This window comes from Cicer arietinum, chromosome 6 (assembly GCF_000331145.2).
Source record: "Cicer arietinum cultivar CDC Frontier isolate Library 1 chromosome 6, Cicar.CDCFrontier_v2.0, whole genome shotgun sequence".
Lineage (NCBI taxonomy): Eukaryota > Viridiplantae > Streptophyta > Magnoliopsida > Fabales > Fabaceae > Cicer > Cicer arietinum.
In genome coordinates this window covers 11,970,153-11,995,575 of record NC_021165.2, presented here as the reverse complement: position 1 = coordinate 11,995,575, position 25,423 = coordinate 11,970,153, and the positions used below count along the sequence as shown (strand labels likewise).

The 25,423-nt window shown below is 32.2% G+C and overlaps 3 protein-coding genes across 11 annotated transcripts; 2 read left to right on the top strand and 1 right to left on the bottom strand.

Moving 5' to 3' along the window:
- The first annotated feature begins 1,185 nt into the window (after positions 1-1,185).
- LOC101499404 (V-type proton ATPase subunit F) lies at positions 1,186-10,144 on the top strand. Its single transcript, XM_004504571.4, has 5 exons — positions 1,186-1,325; positions 1,691-1,763; positions 8,435-8,516; positions 9,065-9,147; positions 9,759-10,144. Exons 2-5 carry the CDS (start codon positions 1,701-1,703, stop codon positions 9,921-9,923), a joined length of 393 nt encoding a protein of 130 aa, XP_004504628.1. The 5' UTR covers positions 1,186-1,325; positions 1,691-1,700; the 3' UTR covers positions 9,924-10,144.
- Positions 10,145-15,618: 5,474 nt separating this feature from the next.
- LOC101499088 (uncharacterized protein At2g02148) lies at positions 15,619-19,361 on the top strand. 2 transcript variants are annotated; one of them, XM_004504570.4, is made up of 8 exons: positions 15,619-15,953; positions 16,045-16,168; positions 16,264-16,596; positions 16,787-16,949; positions 17,479-17,596; positions 17,939-17,995; positions 18,427-18,684; positions 19,074-19,361. In XM_004504570.4, exons 1-8 carry the CDS (start codon positions 15,813-15,815, stop codon positions 19,173-19,175), a joined length of 1,296 nt encoding a protein of 431 aa, XP_004504627.1. In that variant the 5' UTR covers positions 15,619-15,812; the 3' UTR covers positions 19,176-19,361. The 2 variants fall into 2 exon arrangements, with proteins under 2 accessions (XP_004504627.1, XP_027191150.1); XM_027335349.2 differs by lacking the exon at positions 19,074-19,361 and adding an exon at positions 18,873-19,056 and having other exon boundaries at positions 15,621-15,953.
- Positions 19,362-21,485: 2,124 nt separating this feature from the next.
- On the bottom strand, positions 21,486-25,174 carry LOC101498302 (uncharacterized). Of its 8 annotated transcripts, none has more exons than XM_073370363.1 (3): positions 22,414-25,174; positions 22,298-22,351; positions 21,486-22,120 (listed from the first exon to the last, which is right to left on the bottom strand). In XM_073370363.1, the coding sequence occupies exon 1, from the start codon at positions 25,003-25,005 to the stop codon at positions 22,768-22,770; it is 2,238 nt and encodes a 745-aa protein (XP_073226464.1). In that variant the 5' UTR covers positions 25,006-25,174; the 3' UTR covers positions 21,486-22,120; positions 22,298-22,351; positions 22,414-22,767. The 8 variants fall into 8 exon arrangements, with proteins under 8 accessions (XP_073226464.1, XP_073226465.1, XP_073226466.1 ...); XM_073370364.1 differs by having other exon boundaries at positions 22,239-22,351; positions 22,467-25,174; XM_073370365.1 differs by having other exon boundaries at positions 22,467-25,174.
- Between the last annotated feature and the right edge of the window lie 249 nt (positions 25,175-25,423).

Sequence of the window (25,423 nt, the reverse complement as noted above, 5' to 3'; positions counted from 1 at the left end):
ATTATTATCAACTTACAAAATTTATCTCTTTATTTTAAATATCGACTGATTTAATCTTTTTTTCAAATTTTTAGACTAAAAAAAAACGATTTGACATATTTTTAGTGACATGACATACAATTATATGATATATAACTATCTAGATGCATTAATTATTAATGTCATTAATTAAATTAAGAATATGAAAAATTTCTGAAGTTGAAATTTAAGTTTTTACGACGTTATATTCTAATTTCATGAGTGTTAGTCATTATACATCATCTTATCACATGTCACATTATTTAAAACATCCCACGTCATCATTTTTTAATTAAAAAATCATTGGGAGAGACTAAAATTGTTTACTTTTAAAATAAAATAAAAATCAATTTTATAAATCATTAAAAATAAGGAGATTAAAACTACAATTAAAACATAAATTTATATAAGGTAAATTTATTACAATTACTAAATCACTATAATTATAAGATTTTAATACCATTTACCTTAAAATTCATATAAAAAGTAAATGCGTACGAAATTTAATACTAATAGTATATGAAAATTGATCTCATAAGCAATTAATATTTTTGACACAAATATAATACAAATAGAGATATTGATATGTGATATCATATAAATAAATATAAATTATAATTAAAAAAAGTAAGCATTAGATTTTAGGCTAAATATCACACGTGGTCCCTTAACTTAATTTCAGTTAACGTTTTAGTCATTTATCTTTTTTTTTTTCGATTTAGTCTTTTATTCCTAACAATATCAAATAAAGTATGAAAATATGAGTTTATTTAAAGATTTGTGTTACGAATTTGATGAAATTTATATTATATTGAAAAATATAATTAATTTTATGAGTTTTATTTGATTTTTTTTTTGAATTTTTGTATAAAAAAGGATAACATTGTTTAAATTTTAAAACATAAAATATCGAATTGTCACTTAAAATTAAAATAAAGGACCAAATCGAAAAAAAATAAAAATAAAAAACTAATACGTTACCTGAAATTAAGTTAAGAGACGTAATTTAGCCTAGTTAAGGGAGCCTAGATTTTAAATTGTTTCATTCAGTATAACTCATACTATTATATAATATTGACTAATACTTAAAAAGAAAAACTAAAAAAATATTATTTTAATAAAATAATTTAAAAATAAATTATTCTCCTAAAAAAAATCAAAAAAAAAAAAAAAAGATAAGAGTTGAAACGTGCGTGAGAGAGGTAGTATATGTGCGTGTAGTATAACAGACAGCTGCTCCGGAATCCTCCCTTGCTCCGTCCACTCCCCGCCATCTCAATCTCGTCCGAAACCGGCCTTCCCGTCCGGTGAGTTCCATTCATCATTTTTTTCCATGTTGTAAAATCAGGGATTTAGTTATTTCGATGCTGACACTTGTTACCTCGATCTCGATCTTCTTATTAGGATTTTCATCTCGTAATTCAATTAGATCATCACTTTAATCAATAGATCTTAATTTTATTTGCTGCTTTTGTTTCGATTGGGATCAATGACGAGTTAGGGATCATATTTTTAATCGGGCGCATGTAAAGTGTCTAAGATCTGTGATTATTTTATACTCGAACTCAGGACTAAGATTTTGTAAGATAAAACCGTTTGTTGAAATTTCACCCCAATTTCAATGCTATTCATGGTCTCTGTATTCATTGTTTCCCTTGTCTATCATCTGCAGTCATACGAAAATGGCCAACAGAGTTCCAATTCCTACCAGCAATTCATCACTTATTGCTATGATTGCAGATGAGGTAAGAGCGTTGAGATGTCATATGTACTTTCTTACTGCGTGCCCTATTTGGATTTTCCTCTTAAGTAGCTGTTTAAAATCTTCAGTTTGTGAAGGTTGGAATAATTGTTGAGGTGACTAACTTCAACATTTGTAGTTCACTACCTCTACTTCAATTTGTGACTTAGAAAATAGAGTATGCTAAGTTGAATTGTTTTGGTTGTTACTTTATTTATAAGTTTTGTGTGATTTGTTAAATATAAGTTGTCTTCTGTGTATTTTTGTCAAACTGAAATATTAGCCATGTGATCATGTTGTCTAAAAGACTTTCAAACATATGATATGATAACTAGGATGCATGAAAGTTGAATTGGTTTTAGCTGTGAAATCATAGTGGCTAATATAATTCTGCTGCTAGAGAAATTTGTAATATTATGAAGAACTTTTTTGCTATCGGCTTACAAGTGGTTATATGCACCATCGCATACTGATTAAGAGAATACACTATTGTAAATGTTCCTGTTGTAGAGTACTAGAAGGCATAGGATTTAATAAGTTAGGCTTATGGTTTCCTGAATGGTTGAATTCAATGATTAGAAAAAAAGTGGATTTTCGTTATAAAAAATTAGTAGATTGATAGGTTCTTGAGGAGGGGATTATGAACTCTTGAATAAGAGAAAATGAGAGACATATGGTGAAACCGTGTGTCTGAACTACACAACGGAGTCGGTTTTATATAGCCTCAAGGCAATAAATACAAAAATATATATAAGAGATATTATCTCTATTTACATGGTATGTAATAAATATAAATATATTCAACACTCCCCCTCAAGCTGGAGCATATAAATCATATGCACCAAACTTGTTACATATATAACTGATTCGAGGACCTCTCAGGGACTTAGTGAATACATCTGCCAATTGATCATTGGAATTAACAAAGTTAGTGGTGATGTCGCCTGATTCAATATTCTCCTTTACAAAGTGACAATCTATCTCAATATGCTTGTTCCTCTCATAAAAAACCGGATTAGAGACAATGTGCAATATTGCTTGATTATCACTAATTAATGTCATTTGTGTTGCCTCTTCAAATTGAAGTTCTTTGAGTAACTGTTTCAACCAAATGAGCTCACAAGTCACTAATGCCATAGCCCTGTATTCAACTTCAGCGCTAGATCTTGCAACTACACTTTGTTTCTTACTCTTCCAAGATATTAAGTTTCCTCCAACAAGTATACAATACCCAGAAGTGGATCGTCTATCAATGGGTGAGCCTGCCCAATCGGCATCTGAATAACCAACTATCTGAGTATGTCCTCTGTTTTCATAAATTAGACCTTTTCCTGGAGCACCTTTAATGTATTTCAAGATTCGTATCATAGCATCCCAGTGTTCTTGACAAGGAGAATTTAAGAATTGGCTTACCACATTGACTGCAAAAGAAATGTCTGGATGGGTGACTGTGAGGTAGTTTAATTTACCAACCAATCTTTTGTATCTCCCTGAATCTGAAAATGGTTCTCCATGATTAGGTAGAAGTTTGACATTTGGATCCATAGAAGTGTCAACCGACATTCAATAAACCTGTCTCTTCAAGAATATCCATGGCATATTTCCTTTGTGAAATTACTAAGCCGTCCTTAGATTGGGCTACCTCAATACCCAAGAAGTAGCAGAGCTTGCCAAGATCTTTAGTTTGAAACTGATGAGATAAATGTTGTTTTAACTGGAGTATGCTCTGCTAATCACTACCAATTATGACAATATCATCTACATAGACAATCAAGTAAATGCACCCTTAAGTTGAGTGGCGATAAAAAAGAGAATGATCGGCTTCACTTTGAATGATACCAAATTGTTGCACTACTGTGGTAAATCTGTCAAACCAAGCTCGAGGAGACTGTTTAAGACCATAGAGAGATCTCTAAAGTCGACAAACCATGGTAGAGGACTCCCCCTGAGCAACAAACCTAGGTGGTTGCTCCATATACACTTCTGATTCAAGGTTACTATGCAAAAAAACATTTTTAATGTCAAGTTGGTGAAGAGACCAATATCTTATGGCTGCAATAGAGAGGAGTAGTCTAATAGAGGCCAACTTAGCCACAAGGGAGAAAGTATCACTGTAATCGAGGCAAAAAATTTGAGTGTACCCTTTTGCTACCAAACGAGCTTTAAAACGATCAAGCTTACCATCAGGACCAACTTCCACTGTATAAAGCCAACGACATCCTGCTAAAGACTTTCCAGATGGTAAAGGAACCAATTTCCAGGTAGCACTACTCTAAAGTACACACATCTCGTCAATCATTGCTTGTCTCCACTCTAGGTGGGATAAAGCTTCACCTAGAGATTTAGGAATAGAAACAGAGGATAGGGAAGGCAAACAAGTATAATGCAAAGGAGAAAGACGATGGTAACTCAAACCAATGTAATGAGGGGATGGGTTACGAGTAGGACGTATACCTTTACGAATAGCAATAGGAATACAAGGGTCGAATCCGATAAAGAATGAGGTGTAGGGACATGTACAACCGATGGTGGTGACGACGACGGTATGTCTGAAGAGGTTGTATAGTTGGAGGATCCACAAGAGGAGTCTCAAATGGGACAACGGGAAGGGCCACCGGAGGTGTCTGAGGTGGGACATACGTAATAGGCTCTAGTGGTAAAAGAGAAGATAAAACAAACTCTGGTAGGTCCACGTGAATAGTTGCAGACAAAGAATCAAAAAGCGACTCATAATATGTAACAGACTCAAAAAATGTGACATTAGTCGATATGAGATATCGTCGAAGAGTAGGAGAATAACAACGATAACCTTTTTGGGACCATTTTAGTGATCGAGCTGAAAGTTTGTCAAGACCAGGAGTGGGATTGTGAACAAAACATCTAGACCCAAAGACACGAGGAGGAAGTGAGTGAAGAGGGGTACGAGGGAAGATGATCGAGTGAGGGACTTTGTTATTAAGAACAGACGAAGGCATGCGATTTATAAGATAGCACGCCGTTAGAATAGCATCGCCCCAAAAGCGAGATGGTACATTACCATGAAGGAGAGTACGAGTGGTTTCAATAAGATGCATCAAGAGTGGAAATAGTACGAGAAGGACCCCAAACCTTTAAGTGAACTAAAGCAAACAGGGACGAAGCTCGTTTATGAGCTCGATCAGGGAAATGACTATGAATGTGTTTCCCTAACTGACACGACTTACAATTTAAGCTAGATAATTTGGTTAGATTAGGTACTAACTGTTGAAGTTTGGGAAAACTTGGATGACTAACTGAACATGTATAGTAAGAAGAGAATTTTGTTGGTATATATGACCTCGTAATAAGCGGAATATATCAGAATGTATCAGTTCTTTATGAAATTAAATCAATTTCATACACACAGCGAAAATTAAATTGTGGCATACAAGATTAGCAAGTTTTATTATATTGATATGAGATTAACCAAGATGCATACAAGTCAAATTATCAGATTAAACAATATGTTTAACATGCATCTAATTTTAATCACATATACAGATATATCAAGATAGTAAATCAAAGGAGATAAGGGTTAGAGAAGATTGCACCAAGGATTTATACTGGTTCAGTTGTCCACTTGACAACCTACATCCAGTCCTGCAAATCCAAACGGATTTCAGATTTTCTTCTCCAATAGAAAGAATCAATTACAGATTGTCCAGTTTCCTCCCCGAAACCTATCTATCTTAATGATCTCTTTCCTATTGATCACCCTCTGATCCTTGTAGATACTCAGCAACCTATCACAGAATCAAAGTACAACTCTTTCTTGTTGAGCCCTCTCACCCAAGAAAGTAGTCACCAGTTTCTAGCTGGATTTTCTCGCCTTGTTTTTGTTTCAAAGAATTATTACAAACAGAATACAGAAAGAACAAAAAGTAGTCTTCAATCTTGGTCAAAATGGCTTCTCATAATTCTGGATATCAAAGATTTGTTTTTGAGAATCCTTGTCTTTCAAGATTGTTTAGCAGCTATCTTTTTGATTGTTGATAATCCTCTTTTTCAATTTGATCTGAAAAAGTAATCTCATAACCAAGTGTTATTGTGTATCAAGAATATTCAATGTATATTTCAGATTGATATCATTGTTATTATCATTCATGTTATTGAAAGACAGATTGAAGACAGTTTATATAGTTTCTGAAAAACACATTAATCAATCGATTTACCAATCGATTTCGTAAAGTGATAAACCAGTCTAATCGATTTGCCAATCGATTATCGTGTGTCTTGTTTTTCTTGAATCTTGAAACTATATAACCCAATCGATTTACCAATCGATTCTTTAAACAACATTTCTCAGTGATTATGTTAAGACTGATATGAATCGATTTCGTAATCGATTGCAGATGTTATGTTCAAAACTGAGACACATATCAATCGATTCCATAATCGATTTATCAAATCTTCATAATCGATTAACAAATACTTAAAATCGATTTGGTCACATGCTCAGAGTTCACTGGGTTTTCAAAAGGTTTTGTCAATCGATTTGCCAATCGATTGTGTTTAAGTCAGTGACTCAGCTATTTTGATACTAATCGACGTGCCAATCGATTTGTATGTATTTGTCTGAAAACGTTCTTACCTGGGATTTGGTTCAATCGATTTCCCAATCGATTTCGACCAAATTTAACTTGATTGAAATATTACAACATAGATTGTCCAATCGATTTGTATGTCACAGGAAAAGTTATTTTGCAAGTGATTTTTAAGTAATCGATTTGCCAATCGATTACCCTTAAAACTGGGTTTCCACTGTGACTTATCCAATCGATTTCCCAATCGATTTATTTCAATCAGGTTTACTTTGTGAATTGTATAATAATATTTCGACATTATACTCATATCGACACCAATTTGTCGTCCTATTATTCGATCTTGCAAAGTAACATTGTAATTAGTAAATGTGACAACACAATCATGAGAACGAGTCAATCGACTGATAGAAATTAAATTAAAGGGACAACCAGACACAAATGACAGATGTAACTAATAGAGTAGGGAGAATTTGGACAGTGCCAATCCCTTGAGATTGTGTTTGGGAACCATTGGCTGAGACTATCCTAGGTAAATAACCAGAAGTTGCGAGAGGGGAGAAAAGAACCTTATTACCAGTGATGTGGTCAGATGCACCAGAATCGAGAATCCATGGGCTATGAGAAGGTGAGATGCATACAGATGAATTACCACTTTGTGTGGCCGAAACAGCGGAACTCGAGTTCTGACAATACTCTACCCACCGAAGAAAATCTTCATAAGTAGTCATAATCAATAAGCAATTACCTAAAATCATCAGCGAAACAAGGGCGGAAAAGGCAAAGTTTTTTTTTTTTTTTTTGTGATGAACAGTACCATGCGCGATGAATAGTGACGGCATGATGAACAGTTTTTTTTTTTTTTTTTTGTGATGAACAGTACCATGCGCGATGAATAGTGACGGCATGATGAACAGTAGTGTGACTGATCTGCTGAAAAATAAATAAAAAGCAACAAAGAAGGGGTAAACCGGAAATGGGACACGGTTTACCAAAAAAAAAAATCTCACCGAAGGACAGTGGGTCCCGGGGTAATCACGGTATAGGGTTGTCTCTCTTAATAGACTCTAGATACCATGTTGAATAATAGAAAATGAGAGACATATGGTGAAACCGTGTGTCTGAACTACACAACGGAGTCGGTTTTATATAGGCTCAAGGCAATAAATACAAAAATAAATATAAGAATATTATCTCTATTTATATGGTATGTAATAAATATAAATATATTTTCAACATGAACCATAAGAAGCATCAAGGAGTCAGATTGATGACATTTCATAGGCTGCAAAAAGTCACAATTTTTTTTTTATTATTTTTTTTTATCATTTCGTGTTCCTTGTATAGATTCTAGCAAAAAATTAATAGGATTTGATATATAAAAGAAAATTTTGATTGTGAGGTCGTCCTCATCCAAAGATATTGAATTTATCGCTGATAAAATTGAGGAAAAAGATTTACAAATCATAGGAAAAGAAGAAAATAACCCAGATGTCATACTCTGGGCCTTTGGGCATCATACATTGGGCTTGATTGCATGACACAAATTTAAGAAAGAGCAATTTACTTCCATATCACAAAGCTGATATTTTATTGATATTCTGATTTTTGATATCCAAATTTGTCAATACTAAGTAGGAGTATAGTTACCCTACGATTTGTACCAAGTAGTCATAAACAGCAGGTCCAATTACCTATGTCAGATACAGCCAACGACTAATATAAATGGAACCCTGAAATAAGAAAATACAAAATGAACTCCCCGAAACCTACAATCCGTACAATAACAGCTGGGATGGGTACAGGACTATATATTTACTATACAACCCTAGCAGCAATAAACTAAAATATTCCTATGGCTGAAAGTTGATAGTATAATAATATTTCGACATTAAAAGTTTTCTAATCTTTATAACTAAAAACCAGATATAACATATTTGGAAATTTAACATTACAATTGGCCCCAATTAATGTGAAACTAACTAGTGAGATATTTTGATTCTTTGAGCTTCTGCTTTTTATATTCCAATGTTGCCCACATCATTTCCCCATTCAATTTTAGTTTTTTTTTTTGTAATTGGTCCTGAGCTTTTGATTTCTATTTTATTTCACACAGGATACCATAGTTGGGTTTCTTTTGGCTGGAGTGGGAAACGTTGACATACGTAGGAAGACAAATTACCTCATTGTGGATTCAAGTAGGTCACTAAACTATTTTTTTCTCACCATTCTTTATGAAAGCTGGTATTGAGATCCACCTTACAATTTTTTCTTGTTAATTTGTTGTACATCATGTTCATGAACCGACTCCCTTCTTGTTTAACTAATTTTCAGATTGTGGTAGATACCCAATAAAGTATGTACTTGTGTTCTTTTATGATATATAAAGACTTATTGCTGGTAGATACCCTCCTAAATGGAATTCATAGATATGTTCCGCGGATAATTTCCACAAACCTTTTAATACATTTCATAGCTTAGACACTCCCAAAAAAATTCATAGCATACTTTTTTTGTGCACTGGCTATTTTTTTACAATGGGTATTAATAGGTATCATGAAAGTGAGGTTGATCAAGACTTGAACCTCAGGTAGTACTTGGATTACTTTCTAAAGATTGATAAGATATCATCAGTTTTTTACTGTGGATAGTATGTCAAGCTCTGAAAAAGTTCCTGCTAATTTTTCTGTTAATCAAATTGATTTGACTGCACGTTTTTGCTTCATCTCTTGATTTTGATTTACAGAAACAACTGTCAAACAAATCGAGGATGCATTCAAAGAATTCACAACAAGGGAGGATATTGCTATTGTGCTGATTAGCCAATTTGTAAGTCATATTTCATGGCTATAAAAATGGCTCAGTTTTGTTCTTGCTTCTTAATTAAGTAAACACTATATCTGCTACTGTTATTTCCAACTTCATAAGGCCTGAGACATTGCCTTAATATTTCCAAAAGACTATTTACTTATCCTTACCTATTATAATTGAGCACATGTTGTGTCTGGTAATCAACACTATTGTTGTGGAAAATCCTTGAAGGAATACTTTATTATCTACTGAGGCATGTTCCAAAACTTACACGAGGTTTTGAATGAAAAATTTACTCAATGAATAATGCTGGACAATTGGAGATTTTATTGGACAGACCAATGAGACAACATCAGTGGGATTCGCTCATAAAATTGACCCTTCTTTTGATAGTCATCCTTTGGGTTTACAAGTAGGCGAGTTATATGGTTTGTCACATTTGGTTCAGTTATTGGTTGGATCAGTATTTTTAGCTCATTCAGCCATTGTATCCTACATGAGATTTAAAAAAAAATTCATGCACCCCAATTCATATTTAGGTCACCTTGCTTATTTGGCTTTTACTTGTAATCTTGGTCTCTTCGGTTATTTATTAAGTCAAAGATCTTAGAATATCTTTAACTGTGCAGGTTGCAAATATGATAAGGTTTTTGGTTGATAGTTATAACAAGCCTGTTCCTGCAATACTTGAAATCCCATCCAAAGACCACCCTTATGATCCCGCGCATGATTCAGTTCTTTCACGAGTGAAGTATCTCTTCTCTGCTGAATCAGTGGCTTCTGATAGACGCTGAATCACCCTTGTTTCGCGGCAGCTTTTGGGTGTTTGTTGTTCTTTTTTTGTACATTATGGCCAATAATCTTCACTTGAAATTCATGAGTTCTATGTAGCTTGAATAATTTGTACTGTTTGGTTGTAATTTGAAAATCCTGTGATAGATCTTCAAGATGGGCTGATTTATTGTGTCACCTGGGATGAAATTATAGCATGAAATGAAATTTGCACTCTTATCAAGACTGCATGTTGTGAGTTATGACTAACATGATTTGTTCTCTTCAAACAAACACCTATCTTCTAATGGAACACCAGTAACAACTTTTGTGTCTAAGCTAGTACTTTTTTTGACGAAAGAGTATCATGTAACACAGTAGATTAATTACATTTGCATTATGCGAAAAAAAATGTATTTGCACACCAAGTAAAAACAAAAATAAGATTGCTTAAATTTATATCTGCACCAAGTAAATTTTCACATTTAAACAGATCCAAATAAAAACCTCAAATCCATTAAAAAAAATGGTTAAATTGTTGCCCCTTTGATTTTGACTTAGTCAACATGAGTGGCATTATTTTTTTTTTTTGAGTACATGGAATATGTAGTTCATTTGTTTTATTTAAAAAATAATAATTGTCAGTTCATTTTTTTTATATTTTATTTTTATTTTATTAAATTTGACTAAAATTCAATTTAAGTCCTTTATCTTTTATCTAATATTAATTTTGATCATTTATCTTTTTTTTATTCATTTTGGTTATTTATTGTTTTTTTATTCATTTTTATTCTTTATCTTTTATGTAATATTGATTTTCGTCTTCAATAAAATGACAAACTTGTATAATTTTATGAAAGATAAAAGATTGAAACGATTATTAAGTAAAGATAAATGACTAAAACAAGAGATAAATCATCAAAACAAATTAAAATACAAAAAACTAAATCAAATATTATGTAAAAGATAAAGATTAAAATTATATTAAACCTTTGAATTTTTTTAAAAAAAAATTGCCAACAAAATATAACACTTGACCATTTCTTTTTTTAAATGAAGTGACAATGTTAAAATAAAATAAAGTTGGCTACTTTTTAAAAAAATATAAAAATTAGTTGGCAATTTTAAATAAAAATAAATGAGCTGAAATTTTTTAAAAATAGATGTATATTTTCCTAATCATAAAAAAAAAACATCGCTCACTGTTAATCGAATCATAATTAAGAGACTGATCATTTGAAGAAAGAGCTAAAAATTAAAAGATTAAAATTACAATTTTGAAATTAGAAGACCAAAATCACCATCGAATCATAATTAAGAGACTGATCATTTGAAGAAAGAGCTAAAAATTAAAAGATTAAAATTACAATTTTGAAATTAGAAGACCAAAATCACCGCATTTTGAAATTTGGAAGGCCAATATGTATAAGAAAGAGCTAAAAATTAAAAGATTAAAATTACAATTTTGAAATTAGAAGACCAAAATCACCGCATTTTGAAATTTGGAAGGCCAATATGTATTTTTTATTTCTAAATCTCGATTTTCGATCCTCCTAATTAAAAAGTCTTAGAAATTTTTTTGATTTCTTTTATTTTAAATGACGTGGCAGTAACGTGAAACAAGTGAGTTGGAATATTTTTGTCATGTCAATTATCTAAATTTAACAAAATATATATTATGACAAAATAACAAAAATTCATCGTACTCTTCATCTTCCACTCAACTTTCTCTGTTCTTCATCTTCCACCCACCCAATCTCATGAACCAAATCATTATCTCTCTTCTTCACCCTCCACCCAATTTTCTCAAGAGAGACGTCAACATGGGCGGGTGCGATGTTGGAGGACGCAAAATCCGTCCCCGTTCCGTTGCCATGACTATTTGTCTCATTTTATAGCCCCTATTTGTTTTTGCCTCACCATCATTAACCTCATAACTCACATATCGCAACTCATTCATAACTCATCTGTCATAATTCATACTCATTAAAAACTTACATCACTCACTTATAACTTACATCTCATAAGTCTCTTCTTCATATTGTGGTTCAAGACACCAATAAAATTTGTTTATTGACATGCGTTTGATTTCATTTTTTTTCTCTTCAAAATATGGAAATTTACGTGAACTTAGTTCACATACGTTGTAAATAATATGTTGTACGCAAATTTAAATCGTGTATCCGTATATGATCTGTTTTCACGTACATTATTCAATTCAAGAAATCACAAGCAGTACGTGAATACAATTCACGTAAGGATATGTGATTTAAAGTTGTGTATGCAATGAAATTTAAGAATTTATATACACTATGTGAATTGAGTTAACGTAGTTTGCGTGAATTCAATTAATGTAAACCTACATGAATTCAGTTCATGTATACGTGATCTCAGTTCAGTATGTAATGCCTATGTGAATTGAATTCACGTACGATAGCGTGAATTGAATTCACGTACGATAGCGCGAATTGAATTCACGTACGATACGTTAATTGAAATCACGTAAACAATATTTTTTGAATTTTTATATGTTATTATTCGATGCAGATAAATGGACCAAGGAGAAGATAATAATGACGAAATATATGATTGTTTGGATCATGATTTTGACGAAATGTATGATGGTTTGGAACCTGATTTCGGAATGAATGATGATGTTTAACTCGAAATTGAGGATTCTATGAATGAAGGTGTTGAACCTGGTATGGTGAAGTTGACAGATGTGTTTACCACCAGCATGATGTTTGATAGGAAGAGAAAATGAAATTTTCGTTGTCATTTTTAGATATGAAACTGCGACGGCACGACCAAGAAGAAAGAAAAAATTAATTTTTGGTTGTGAAAGAAGCGATAAATATAGACCTTGAAAGAATCTTAAACCTGTGAAGAGTATCTAGACTAAAAAATATGAATGTCCATTTAACACCGTCAAGTGTTGGTGAGAGATGGTATTTGCATGTAGCATGTGGTCTCTATAACCATGAGTTGGCCAAAAAAATTGACTGGTCATTCTTTCTTAGGCCGATTGTCGCATGAAGAGAAAGATGTACCTGATGATATGACGAATAACATGATCAAACCAATAAACATATTGATGACATTAAAGAATCATAATGTTGAAAGTTTAACAATAATCAAATAAGTTTACAATGCACATCAAGCATCGTTTCTCACTTAGAGGTAACGGAACGAAAATGCAACATTTAATGACATTGATGGAATGCGACAAATATCTGTATCAATATAGGAATGTGGAGAGTTTAGATGAGTTGAAAGACATATTATGGGTCCATCCAGATGTTATCCCTTTTGTAAATAATTTTTACATAATATTGATTATGGATAGAACATATAAGATTTATAGGTATTGAATGTCATTAATTGAGATTATTAGTGTTACTTCTACTAAAATGACATTTTGCATGAGATTTGCATATCTACAGTCTTAGTGTGTTGATAACTTCATGTGGGCACTACAAATCATCTATCAATTTTCTCATCATCTCTCATTAATTCTTTAATGTATTTACATTTCTTTCTTCTTTATCTATCCTCTCATTTCTCTCTTAATGATGTATTTATTTGTTGCGAGTAAAATTGTTATTTTTCACCTCTTCTCACTTCTACAAAAATATGTAGTTATATTCTTACTCTTAACACATGTATAAATAATATTTTAAATAATAATTACAAACACGATATAAAAAAATCAAAACAATTTTTTTTCACTTTTTATTATGCAAAGATTTTTTTAATCTCTATGCATTGTTGAGGATTATGTTGGTGGAATAATGATGGCTAACATGATGTAAATATGTGGAATTGAATTTTGTGGCAATGATTTGAATTTTAACAAATAAAAATTACGTGTATTGAGAATATTGTGTTGTAGTCATTTCTCTTCAATAACTGCTTAAAATTAATAAAGTCATTTGAGATTTTATAAATCTATAAAATCTTTTCAAATCATTTAAAATTTTATGATAAAAATTCATTGATATCCAAATTATAAATCTTGATAGTCTTTTAAAATCTTAAAAGTCATTAAAATTTTACAAATATTTTAAAATCAACAAGACTTGTTTTATGTAAGAATTATCTTTTAAAATTATAATTGAATACATCCCTAAAGATAAATGAGGAAGAACCTAATTTTTTTTTGTATCTTTAGAAAAAATTCAAATTAGAGTTAAATGTCCATACATAAAAATATTAATTTAAATATATTTAATTATTTATCACCATAAAAAATAATTATTTAAAAAAATTATAAAAGAATACTAATGACTTGGATTGAATTAACAAAAATTTCTAACTCACTAATGCTACCTCATTCAAAAGGATAAAAAAATATCAAGATTTTTAAAATGGGGACCAAAGACTTAAATTTATAAATAGTAAAATTAAAAGTTAAATTTAAATAAAATAGAAAAACTAAAAATACATTTTAAGTCAATTAATATTATTGAATGTGTTTGAATAATTTTTTGTAAAATTGTTCAAATGAGGTTGAATTAAGGATTTCTTTTCAAAATCGAACCATAACCCATGCGAGCATTTAAATTACCCAAATTAAAATTACATTTTTATTTCTATATTTTATTACACTCACAAAAATAGTTTTTATTTGGCAAAACATCTCTCGTAATCTCTTCACTTAATTTCAAATAACAACTCAGTTTTTTATTTATTTTTCTTGATTTAATTTCAAGTAACGATTTGATTTTTATGTTTTAAAATATCAATAATATTATCTTTTTTTATAGAAACTCAAAATATTAATCATCATCAAACAAAACCCAAAATTTTTATTATTAATTTAAAGAAAATTCATATACTCATCAAATTCAAATATTTGAATAAACTTATATATTTATCTCCAGAAACATCAAATTTATCAAATAAAGAACTACATTTTAAGATTTGATTCTCAAATCCACAAGACAAATTTTTTTTCTTTCTATTATTCTCCAAATCAAATCTCTAACTTAAATATTAAAATGTAAGTTTTTTATTTGATGAATTTGATGTTGTTGTTGGAGATGAAAGTATGAGTTTATTTGAAGATTCGAGTTATAAATTTGATAAAAATATAAATTTTATTGAAGATAATTACTAATTTTGTAATTTTTATTTAAAGACGATGATGAATTTTCTAAATTTATATTAAAATAATAATATTATTGACTATTTAAGATATAAAAAATTAAATAAAAAATAAATAAATAATTGAATTATTATTTTAAATTAAATTAAAAAATCGCATGTTATTTTTCTTTTTCCTTTTTTAAAATCAAACTTTTTGTGGATTTAACCCTCACTTTGTACCAAAACAAAATCAAACTATTTGATTCCAAAGTTTTACATTTATGTCAATTTTAATCTCAACTCATATATTGTCCCAAAAATAGACATTTGACATTTTTCTTAGTCTTTATATAAATATTGATGTGGCAAAATCTAAGTAAATTATTATTTATTTAGCTCAATATTTAAAATGTCAAGTCATTTAAAAATACATCACTTTAGCGTAGAAAAAAGACTTCATTTTAGAGTAAAAAAGAAGTTTAAGTTTAGATGAAAATTGCAACGAATAATATATTTGAGGATTAAAAAATCCGATTTTAAAAAAGGACTGTTTTCAAGGCGTAAAAATTGAGGAAAAAAAAATACAATTGAAGAAACACTAAAAAAAGAAAATAGAGGTAAGTAAGAGTCAAAGGGTCGCTGTGGCAAGTGGTGCGGTAACGGGTGAGGTTTGGGTACTGCTTTGAGCACCAGAAACCTCAGGTTTGGACACCCCAATCTTTCCCCTTTCCTCTCTCCAAACTCAAGTCCGGATATCCGTTAATCTCCCTCCTATCTCCGAACCAATTTCCCGAACCACCGCAATTTAAAAAAGAAAGAAAGAAATGAGCGCTAGGGTTCCGGTGCAGCAACACTACAATCTCAACTCTCCCACTTCCTTCATCGAGAGTCCTCTCCACGTCCTCAACGCTGTCGACGCCAGAACCACCGCCCCCTCCATCGACGACGACCACCATGCCGCCGTCGTAAGTGCCTTCGTCAACACCTTCCCCTAATTATTAATATTTACTATGCAATTTTTTCTTGCGTGTGAATTCTTTTGAATTTTATTTCTAGGATTGCATGAATGAATCGCACAGGAACTGTTTGCCACTTCACAGTGTAGAAGTCGACGAGGATCGTTCCAGTCTCGAAACCAACGAATCTTCTAGAGGACATTATGATCTCTTAATCGTTGACGGTAAGATTCTTTAATATATAATTCTTCTTGTTCAATACACGTGGTGAATTAATTGAGTTTGAGGTTAATTGATTTTTGTTGAACTTGAGAAATAGATGTTTCGCCAATTGAATCGGCTAGGGCGAGGTTTCTGCAAATTGTGATGGATCATTTTATAGATGATCGTGTTATTGAAGTGGTTGATTCTGATGCTGATTACGGCGACCAAGATAAAATGAATAAGAGAAGGACCAGAGAGATTCAGTATGAAGGAGACCCGAGTTTTGCTTTGCCATTGATGTATGTAGCTAATATGTATGAGACTTTAGTTAATGAAGTTAATATTAGGCTTGCTTCTTTGAATGGTATTCGCGATAAGTCCATTGGCGTTGCTCTTGAAGCTGCTGGTGGTTTGTATAGAAGACTTGCTAAGAAATTTCCTAAAAAAGGTTTTTAATTTTTCTTAACTTTTCCCTTATATACATGTCCTTTCTATATTCAACATAGATTAGTTTCACTTGCTCTTTTTGTCATATATGGAACAAGAATTTTTCTATTATGTATTTGATGTTTCATTGTTTTTGGTCGCAAGAAGTATCATTTAATGCCATGTTTTCTATCTATGTTGTTTCTCAACAGGACCATGTACATATAAGAGAAGAGAATTGGCAACTTCAATGGAAACAAGGACTAGGTTTCCAGAGTTAGTTATACAAGAAGAGAAGCGCGTTCGCTTTGTGGTGGTTAATGGATTAAGAATTGTTGAAAAACCGAATTCTGTGTCTATTGATGACGCCGAGTGGTGAGTTGAGTGTTGTAGTGTTTGTTTATTTTTTTATTTTACTTAAAATACTCTTGTAATTTTAATTGTGGTAGCCTTGTTTGATTGCCAAGGTTTTTTCTTTTTGTTCCTAAGCTATATTTGCCTATTTGCTGAAATATGTAGTCGTGATTAGTTTTTTTTTCTATAGCTCCATCGAATGGATATTGGTTCCTCCCTCTTTATATATTTGAATTTTGTGGTTCCTTTTTGTTACGATCTATTATCTTCATTGTAGAGATTGAAAATTGGCAAATTGGCACTATACTGCTTTCCCTTTGTTAATTTTTTGCTGTATCAGAATGTGTGATCTAAGAAACAGAACTTGTATTTTATCTGTAGCTGTGCTATATCAGAATTTTATTATGTCAATTGAAATTGAACTGGCAACAGTTCTCTCTGATGCTAAGCTTAGTAACAAAATAGGTTATGATGAGATGGAGATTAAGCATTTATTTGAAATTTGCAAAGAGTACAGGCTTGGTCTCACTTGCTTTATTTTTGGATTTAGGTTTAAAAGATTGACCGGTCGGAATGAAGTAGCAATTTCAGCTTGTGATTACAAATTTTACTCCCCAAGACACAAGTTTAGGCGTGGAATTTCACTTCCAAATATCCCAGATATCACTGTAAGCATAACGTGCCTCATTTTGGAAAATGTAGTGCTCTTTTTAAGATGCACAAATACATGGGCTAGTGCAGTTTTGGGTGCAATTTTTAAACTGTAACTTTTAAATTGTGCGGTTAAGCAAATGTTTTACTAGCATGTGTTGGTTATGAATATAATGTGCTTTGGCATCTGCTGCTGCACGATATTGTGATTGTTATGTCATGTCATATTTTTTCAAAAAGATGCCATATGTCATATTATATAAATGGGGTAGTGATACTATTTAAAGGATGCGAAAATGGTAATTTCTGCAGTTCCTTGTTTCCAAACTTTATGGAGTTGACTTTTTGACTTGTTACAGAGTTTTCCTGGAGCAGAAAATTCTACAACGTTGACTACTACTCAAGGATTTCGCTCAGTAAGTAATATAAAGTTATTATATATTATTGTCTTTGTTAGTTTGTCATCAGATGGGATGGTTAGTGAATGCTATTTTTTTCACTTCAGTATAACTTTCGGGTCTGGACTGCAGAAATGAAGACGACGTCAATGATTCCATTAAATTTAAGTTGGCTCGAAAATGGACTTGGTCCTTGTGATGGTTGATGTCACTCCTTGTTTATAAAATGGAAAAATATAATTATAATTAACACTGGATGCTTACTTTTTCTTTTCTGTCTTTTGACAGTTCTGGAAATTGAGTTTTTTCATTGTATTTTCTTTTCCATGCTTTGATTGTGCTACCTGTTGCTTTGATTGTGCTTGGAATGGATTTTGGGAACTTCTTTTTAACTGTTACTTCTTTGTTCTAACAATATTTTAATAATGATGTGGAACTCTATTTCCCAGCCACAAAATCAGCAGCAAACCCCATCCAAACATCACTTGCAATCACTGCCACATCAACCTCAGTTTCACCCTATTCTCCAGGGCAATCAAAATTTGCACCAAAGTCAGCATGCTGGGCCCTACTCTCATAACCATCAAAGTGGTTCCCCTTCACACCTATCTGAAATTTCTCATTCTCACCAGCCATCAATATCTCAACACATGAGTTGCTTACAATCACTCACTGGTGGCCATGTTGGAGGACGCATGCACATGCTGGTGAGAATAGTGTTTTTGCCATTAATTTACATCTATGCTGTTGTGTCATTTTTCTAATTGCATGCTGAGCTAATACTCAACTATTATAGTGTCTGCTCTTAGGTCTATCCCTTCCGTTGCATGTTTTTCAACATTTAGCCATAGTTCTGAAAGTTGATACCTGTTTTACATTTCTCAAATCTCAATAGGACTGCTTACTAGTACCAAAAGGGTCATCAGATTGACTTTATTTAATTTTAGAAGTCTGATATGGACATACGGCGCATGACGAGTAATTCTTTAATGCTATGTGAAACACTTGACCGAACTAATTGGTTTGAACGATTTCAGTTGTTTCAAATTTCATAAAACTACTTTTCTCTTATGCTAAATTGTACAATGCTGCACAGCCACCAGCTCCTGCGAAGTTTTGCGATGAATGTGGTGCTCCATATTTGAGGGAAACATCCAAGTTTTGCTCTGAATGTGGTTCAAAGAGGTTAGGAGTATGATAGATTTGCGATTGTCATTTCATTATTCTTTTGATTTCAGGTGTATTCACAGTTTTTAGGATATGACTAGTTTTACATAGTATTCTTGTGTTTTTAGGATATGACTAGTTTTACGTAGTATTCTTCTTACGTTTGTAGAAATGTATTTAGCCTAATAAATAGAAAAGGAGTGCAGTTTTCACTTGAAATGTAGCCTGTGTAAATATTTGTAGATAATCCATTGGATTTGCACTTGTGCCAGCTTTGTGAATACAGAAATTCAAGATGAAAGCCTTAAAATACAAGTTTAAGTTTTCGCTTTTTGCTCTTTATGGAAAATGTATGTTACTGACCATATATTTTTACAAATTAATCACATGAGTAACAGTGGTGTCTGGTTAAATTAAGTTCTGAAAGGGTTCTACATTCAATTGGAAGAAGATGCTATACAGATTAATAGCTCAAATTTGGTCCAGATATGGTTCGGCTCTTTAGACTTTTAAGATTTTATTTATTCAATTTAGGCTGAAATAACAAGTTTTGGTGTACCTACTTTTCTTTCAATTTACCTTTCATTACTAAATTAGTGCGGCGACTACACACTACTTACTATTATAAATAGCATTTATTTTAAGGAAAACTCTCAAATTATTTTAAGAAAAATGTACCCCTAAAAACATGTGGCCGAATTTCATGTTTAGCTATTTTCAGTTTTCCCCCACATCTATACAGTTTCTATCTATGGATTGAATGAGATTATCTTCGACTTCTACCAACATAATTACTATCACCATCATGTTGACAAACAGAATGGTTATCAATACTCCACCATTACATAACATTTCAGTGTTGTTTATGCCATTGTTATGGTTGTTACCACTACGGCCTCAATTAAGAGTGCATGTATTACAAAAATTTCCCAAAAGAATCATTTTTTTAAAATAAAATAATCACTTTTGATAATTTTAATATGTTTATTTCATCTTTTACAAAAAAATAAAAATCGGAACAAAAAGTAAAAAAAATTGTTTAAATGAGAATCAGTTTTTAGTAGTCTTTAAAAAAAAATTCATAATTGAATTTTTTTAAAAGGTGATTTTTAGTATGTCAGGCAAATTTTGGAACAATTTCTATTTTTTTTAAATCTCTAAAAAATAGCTTTTAAATTATGGAGTACTGTAATCAATCACTTTTTTTTGTTAATTTTTAACAAATGAGTCTGTAATTATATTAACTTCCTACTCTTGCATTTTGCTATTTCACTTGGGAATGGTTGTTTATGTGAAGAATTTGACAATGACTTCATAACAAATTTATAATTAATCTAATTAATTGGAAAGTAAAATTGTTTGCAGTGGACATGTGTAATACTCAGTTTTGTCTCAAGTGTCACTTAAATAAATAAGGGTCGTCTCAAAATGAATGTCATTTACAACTTTCAAAGCATTATTATATTTTGCATGGATAATAGAAAGAAAAAAACCATCAATAGATAAGGCAGATAATTGGTAAAATGAATTCTCTATTTCTTTTAATTATTAGTAAAATGAATTCTCTATTTCTTTTAATTATTATATTTCTTAATATATATATGCAAAAACTTTAAACGACACTCATTATAAGACGAATGTAATAACTTTTTAAACTGAATGCGAACATATCACATGTCAAATGAGTAAAAGTATTTACAGGTGATTGCGTTAAGCCTATTTATAGCACCAACAATCACATGTCAAATGACTAGAAGTATTTATAAGAGATTACGTTAACCTATTTATAGCCACAACAAACTATTTTGTAGTACTTATTTCAAAGTTCAAACTAACTAACTATATATTACAATGATTAGTATATACACAACTTTCAAACTATTATTATATTTTATATTGATAATAGTGAAAAACTAACCAATAATTAAGATAGGTAATTTAGTAAAAATGACTTATCTTTTTCTTCTAATTATTATATTTTCTTCTAATTATTTCAAAGTCAAGTCTATATTAGACGCGCTAGCATATCACAGGTCAAATGAATAAAAGTATTTACAAGTGATTATGTGTTAAGTTTATTTATAGCACCAACAAACTATTTTGCAGAACTTATTTCAAAGTTCAAACTATGTATATGTAACTAAGTTTGCACATGTAACTATTTATTGGTCAAAGGGGAGAAATCATTGAAAGCAAACGGCATTACATCAAAGGCTCAACAACTATAACGGTGTGAGTCAAACTTAATGCAGTGTCTTAAAACATACACAGATATGCACCTGACAGAGGTAACTCTAAAGACCTCAAGCTGAACACAGACTTAAAACCTAAGAGCACAAAAAGAGAAAACGATTGGCAAGTTGTTGTTAGCATAGTTAAGTAGTTGATTAACAATTGGCATCCCCAAGGCTACTCATAACACTTAATTATATTTTTTTAAGTGTCATATATGCAGTGCAGTACATAGAAAAGCAAAATATATCACAGCATGTCAGCATAGCAACACATTCCCTATGCCCGAGCGCCCCGATCCTCTTTTAATTGACAATACATTTTCCCTCTCACTCCTTCCAATTCTTATTTACATACAATAAATCCTTACACTGCCAATTCCTTTAATGCAGCAGCCTTATTCCTAGAAGACCAGCATGTAGCTCTGAGACACTGACAAAATCGGTAATAGCAGGTTAGTAACTGTGGTTCAGTATTTGCACTTCTTCTCTGGTAGAAATGAGATTTTCATTGTGGTTGGCGATAAATGTTTTATCAGGGTGTTGGCAATAACATAATACAAATTCTTTTGAAACTCCATCTTCGCTACTTGAATGAGAGATTGTATTGGAACTTGGAAGAGTTCACATTTTGGTTGCTTGCTTTCCAAGAAAACCACAACTTTAGAGCATCCTTCTCAATGTCGTCGCAGTCAATGATAGCTTCTCCTCCACGAGTACCCCCCAATGGCACCGATATACTGATCTGCATTGATTAGCAAATAGCAACCAATAAGATTCCTTTCCATCAAATGTTGGAATCACCCTACATATAGAATATTGCTGTGGAAGGCCTATGTCTAACAGAAACTTGAGATCACTACCAAAGTTGTGTCTGTTGATATTATTAAAATTGAGAAAATAGCAAGAAAGTATCATATGCCTTGTGTCTGAACTCCTCTGCATCTATCATATGTCATAACGAGGAGTTCCTATCCTGCGGAAATAAGAGAAATCTGAGTAATGAGCATATACAAGAACAGTATCAAGTTGTCATACCTATAATTATGAGCTTTGTCATTAGAATATCAGCCAAATTGATCGCCAATCACCTATAGGATATCAAGACTTTTTCGAACCAGGGAGGCATCATTTTATGGTTGTCTTAATGATCACATGAATATTGAAAGCCCCGTCCTAGAAGCTGCAGGATTTACATCGAGGGAATACAAACTCGTTGAGAATGAGCATGCCTCAATTAGAACAGGCAATTGCCAGTATATGAAGATGCACCAAATTCACTTCAATTAAGTTCTTGAACTTTGGCAAAAAAATGAAAGAATGTACATTTTGTGCCATAAAAATAAGACTGAGTCAAGTATGTAAAACATGTTTTCCTTCTCAAGTGTATATTTAGGGAACTGCTGTGTCCATGTTAACTAGGCCCCTCCTCATCATATCATTATGAAGCTCCTGAGCTTCATTTATGTCCCCTAGCTCATAATATTTTCTCAGAAGCCGAATACAGAGAACCTGATCAGGAGTAATGCCCTTTCCGAGCATCTCGTTTAGAAATGACTTGGCCTGTTGTACTTCACCGCAATGCGAAAAACCCCAAACCAATGAAGTATAAGCATGCAGGTCAAGCTCTATACCCAATTCAACCATTCTATTAAGCAAACTCAAAGCTTCTTCAGGATTACCGTGCTTCAGGTTTCCATCAATCAAAGCGGTATAAACTAACTTATCTGGCCTAATTCCCTTATCCAACATCACATTGAACAGCTTATTGGCTGCTTCAACACAATCATTTTTATAGAGGCCATCAATCAGTGCAGTAAAAATCATAATATTAGGTTGCAAACCAGTTTCAATCATGTGGTCACAGTAACTAACAGCCTTTTGAACTAAACCTTTTTTGCATAAACCATCAATTAGTACACCATAGGTTACAACTGTTGTTTCGATACCCAATTCCTGCATCTCTTGTAATAGATTAACAGCTTCTGTGACTTTTCCAACCTTAAAATACGCATCCATAAGGGATGTATATATATAACTGTTTGCAGTCAGACCACGATCCTTCATCTCGCGTATTACAGCCTCAGATTCTTGTATTTTATTTTGCCTACAAAGACCCCATATTTTGGTTCCATACAGAAGGGGATCTAGTTTGAAGTTTTTCTTGTTCATTTCCTCTAAAATATCCATGGCTTTCTCCATCATCTTAGCCTTGATACATCCATGAATAAGGGAAGTATAAATTTGCAAATTAAGAGCCACACCAGCTTCAAGCAATGCTCTGAATAGTTCTTCCGCTTCTTTCATTCTACCATCATAACAAAGACCATCCAGTAATGCAGTATAGGTAACAATATTTAACTTAAGGCCAGCCTGCAGCATCTCACTTGTCAGTTTGTAAGCTTCATTCAGATCCCCTATTTTACAATTTGCATCGATCAGAGATGTATATGTAAACTCATTGGGTTGAAGACCAACACGTATCATGTCGATGAAAAATTTAATTGCTTCCAGCAACATGCCGGCCTTGCAAAATGCGTCTATCATTGTACTATAAGTTACAACATTTGGCTTCAACTCTCTTTCCTTCATCTCACACAGATACCGAAAAGCTTGAGGAATTCTTTCAAATTTACAGAAAAAATTGATTAAAGAATTGTATGTTATCACATCTGGTTCACATCCTGCATCCTTCATTTCCTCAAAAACAATAACAGCTTCAGTCAATAATCCCACCTTCCCATACCCATCAATGAGGGAATTATAAGTGACAACATCCGGCATAAGACCCATCTGTTTCATCCGTTCAAACAAACTCCTAGCAGTTTCTAACTCTCCTTCTTTGGTCAAATAGCCTATCACTATATTATAGGTGAAAACCGAAGGCGAAAGACCAGCCTCAACCATCTCCTTGAAAAATCTCAAGGTCAATTTCCCTTGGTCTGATTTCGAAAGCTTGTGAAGAAGCACATTACAGGACCGCACTTTCGGCAGAACCCTGAACTTTTTCATCTTCCAAAAACATTGCCTAGATTCATCAAGCATCCCCAACTCAACCAAAACACCAAACAAAGCATCAAAAACCCCAAACCCTGTCCTACAAACATTCCTAGTCAACCATAACATATCAAACCAATCACAACCCGGAATTTCCCTCCTCAACAAAATCCACTCTTTAATAACATTTTTCGCATCAAAATAAAACATCCCACAAAACAAAATATGAACAAGGATACAATAAGATTCAGCAGTGTGGCTAAACCCAACTTGATTCCCTGCACTGTGGAAAAACTTCAATGCCGATTTTGGGTCCCCTTTCAAATTCACCAAAACCTTAGACACCCAAATAGGTGCAAGTGCTGAATCAAACATGTGGGGATCATCACGTTGCGCGAAACTACGAACTGACTCAGAAACAGTGTCGTCAAAAGAAGATTTTGAAGAAAATGGGTATCTGATAACACAAAAGAAGCTAGTGAACAAAATCATGGGGAAACCAAAAATTGGATTTTGAGAAGATTGGGATGATAGGGTGAAGAAAAGGGGAAATGGGTTTGAATGAAATGGTGAATAGAAGGAGCTTACACGGCTACCGGTGGTGTGGAAGAGGTTGCGAGCAAAAATCAACATGTTTGGTTAAAACAGATTCAAATAGATTTTGATTCTTCTTCATATTGACGGAACATTAGCAAGGTTGATTATTCTTGTAAATGATGGAATGGAATGGAATGGAACGGTGAAGTTGACTGAATGAATGCATAGTTTAGGGTTTCTGTTATGTTCACTATCATACTGAGGTTTATACTATTGCTCAGTTTTTGTATTTTTTTTTTTTAAGCCTCGAATTAATAAACTTTTTTTCCATTCTTTTTTTTCTTCTGATTAATCAATTCATTTTTTTTTTTACTTAAATATTTGGTTCGTCGTATGTGTTGTCTTTATTTGGGTGCGTGTAAAATTTAATTTAAATTTAATAAGTTCAATTTAGTTTTAAAATTATTTATATTGTTAATTTAAAATAAATTAAATAATTGAAAAGGTAAAATTA

Excerpts from the sequence above, each read along its gene's own strand:
- LOC101499404 (XM_004504571.4), top strand. The coding sequence starts at position 1,701 with ATGGCCAACAGAGTTCCAATTCCTACCAGCAATTCATCACTTATTGCT. Across the intron at positions 1,764-8,434 it reads TTGCTATGATTGCAGATGAG|GATACCATAGTTGGGTTTCT; the intron begins GTAAGAGCGTTG and ends TATTTCACACAG. Across the intron at positions 9,148-9,758 it reads TTGTGCTGATTAGCCAATTT|GTTGCAAATATGATAAGGTT; the intron begins GTAAGTCATATT and ends TTAACTGTGCAG.
- LOC101499088 (XM_004504570.4), top strand. The coding sequence starts at position 15,813 with ATGAGCGCTAGGGTTCCGGTGCAGCAACACTACAATCTCAACTCTCCC. Across the intron at positions 16,950-17,478 it reads TCTATTGATGACGCCGAGTG|GTTTAAAAGATTGACCGGTC; the intron begins GTGAGTTGAGTG and ends TTTTGGATTTAG. Across the intron at positions 18,685-19,073 it reads GAGGACGCATGCACATGCTG|CCACCAGCTCCTGCGAAGTT; the intron begins GTGAGAATAGTG and ends AATGCTGCACAG.
- LOC101498302 (XM_073370361.1), bottom strand. The coding sequence starts at position 25,005 with ATGTTGATTTTTGCTCGCAACCTCTTCCACACCACCGGTAGCCGTGTA.